The 2500-nt window shown below is 42.5% G+C and overlaps 1 protein-coding gene across 1 annotated transcript in view; it reads left to right on the top strand.

Moving 5' to 3' along the window:
* Positions 1–564: 564 nt before the first annotated feature.
* The window catches only part of LOC144978885 (uncharacterized), a gene marked incomplete at its 5' end in the record, with an annotated part of 5991 nt that continues 4055 nt past the window's right edge, over positions 565–2500 (top strand). The window contains 1 exon segment of the mRNA XM_078925472.1: positions 565–669. Within this exon segment, the coding sequence (XP_078781598.1) occupies positions 565–669 (105 nt within the window).

Here is a 2500-nt window from a genome sequence, read left to right as displayed (position 1 = left end):
AATAAACTTGTCATTTTAATTGTTATAGAATGGATTTGAAACGTCAAGCGTCTTATCCAAAGGACAGTAAGCAATTTTAGCCATTGTCCGTTTCATGCTATAGAAAAACGGGATAAACCTTGGCTCCATGGGCCTCTAGCGGCTCTGATGGACTATATATGTACTTTCTTTATTAACTCGTGAGCTTTTTTTTATATAGCGCAATATCCACTAAACGTGCTCAAAGCGCTTTACAAGGGTTCCAGGCCAACAGCAACACAAAAATATTAGGACGAGACATAACGCCTATCAGGCGATATTACAATTTTTTTGGGACAGAGACAACGCTGTTAACGGCCAGGTACTCATTTTACACCTGAGTACGATGAGAGAGCCTTCTCCAAGGACTCAACTATGCGCCGAGCGAGGCTCGAACCCAGGACCTTCCGATCCGAAAGCGAGTTCGACATGAAACCATTATCGATGCTTCCCAGTGACATAAAATCTGCCTTATCTCCCCCCTCCCCCCTCCCCCACCCCCGCACCCCTCCCCTCCCCCCTCACCCCTCATCCCCCCCCCCCCAGGTATTCAATCAATTCCAACCACCATGACGCTTCTTCCATTGGTCATCAACACTTTGCTCATTACACTTTTATCGGGCAGCCGCTGTGTGGATGGCCACGTTAATGGTATGTAGAAGAGATTTTCATGATGATATTAGCCTAATATTGCCGTATATTGGGGCAGCGTGGCTCAGTGGTACGGTCTTTGCTTCCTCCCGAAAGGTACCGAGTTCAATCACCCGCCGCTGCGTTGTGTGGCCTTGAGCAAGTGACCTCGCCCTAGCTCACTTTGCGGCCCTGCTCTGCGGCTGACGCCTGGGTTATTCCAGTCTTCCCTTGGAATAGACCCTAAAGACAAATTTCCCCTTGGGGATGAATAAAGGGAATTTTTTATTTTATTTTATTTTATTTTTTTACTTTAGAGAGAAAAAAAAACTAAAACACATTTTATAATTTTGGTCAGAAAATAAAATTCGTCCTTCAAATATCGATATATCGAAATGACCACCATCTTGTCAACAACTCAAACCTGGGACTTGAATGAAAAAAAATAAAATTAAAAAATTGAGCTTTATATAGCGCAATATCCACTAAATGTGCTCAAAGCGATTTACAGGGTAGGGTGTCAATGGTCAACAGCAACATTTACCATGTAGGACGGGACATCTCAGACCCCAGAGTTTGAGAGTTTTTGCCAAGACGAGGGTCATTTAAATCGATCTATATTTGAAGGACGAGTTTTCTGGCCAAATTTTTTCGATACGTGTATTTTCTAGAGTGCAACAGTTGCACATGGGTAATGGCGCAGGGGCGTGGCTATATTGGTTGATTTGGTGCCTGGCACCGATTCCATCTTTAAGAAATGGATTACAGCATTTGAACAATAATAAAACTAAGAAATGGTATAAACAGCCTCTTACTTCTTTGAGTAAGTCTTTTCTGTATATGTTTTTCTTTCTTTTGTATTTACAAATATAGCATGTTTTAGTCATAGTGCGGCTATGTGGTCTAGTGGTATGACACTCGCTTTCGGATCGGAAGGTCCTGGGTTCGAGCCTCGCTCGGCGCATAGTTGAGTCCTTGGAGAAGGCTCTTTACTCACATTCTCTCACCGTACTCAGGTGTAAAATGAGTACCTGGCCATTTAACAGCGTTGTCTCTGTCCCAAAAATTTGTAATATCGCCTGACAGGCGTCATGTCTCGTCCTACATGTTATGTGTTGCTGTTGGCCAGGGACCCCCTGTAAAGCGCTTTGAGCACGTTTAGTGGATATTGCGCTATATAAAAGCTCAAGTTTTTTTGTTGATGTTTTTTTTTCTGTTTCTGGCACCACATTATACTGTAAGCATGGCACGCCACTGGGTAATGGTGATATTAAGACTGCTGTACTTTGAGAAAAATGAAAACAAAAACAAGTAGATTTCATTTTTGGCCATAAAACTTGTCCTTCAAATATCGATCGATTAAAACGACCCTCACCTTGTCCAAATTCTCAAACCTTGGACTTCCTTGAAGAACTTCTTTGGAATCCCGGGTTTGAGAGTTTTGACAACAATGAGGGTCATTTCAATCGATCGATATTTGAAGGAGGAATTTTCTGGCCAAAATTTCAAATACGTATTTTTAGTCAGATCATCATCATCATCATCATCATTGCCTTTTTCACCCTGGGTCAGGGTATAGGCCACAGACAAACAGTTTCCATCCTTCTCTATCCCGAGCTAACTTTTTTATCGCATTCCAGGTCTTACCACTTCTCTGTATATCAGCTTCTTTCCTTCATAAACTTTGTATTTCTAGAAACTCTTCGGTCGCCCAAGCTAAAAAAAGGATTTGGTTTGTCCGTCTGCGTTTCTGTAACGTTTCTGCGTTTCTGTTGAGTTTAACGGAAAGGGGTGTTAACCCTTTGCCAACCCCCAACCTGGAGGACCAGGTGACTCAAAGATGGGGGAATCA

This window comes from Berghia stephanieae, chromosome 8, assembly GCF_034508935.2.
Source record: "Berghia stephanieae isolate SIO BIC M18660-M18661 chromosome 8, UCSD_Bste_1.3, whole genome shotgun sequence".
Taxonomy (NCBI): domain Eukaryota; kingdom Metazoa; phylum Mollusca; class Gastropoda; order Nudibranchia; family Aeolidiidae; genus Berghia; species Berghia stephanieae.
The sequence above is the reverse complement of the archived record's forward strand: the minus strand, read 5'-3'. Positions and strand labels throughout refer to the sequence as shown.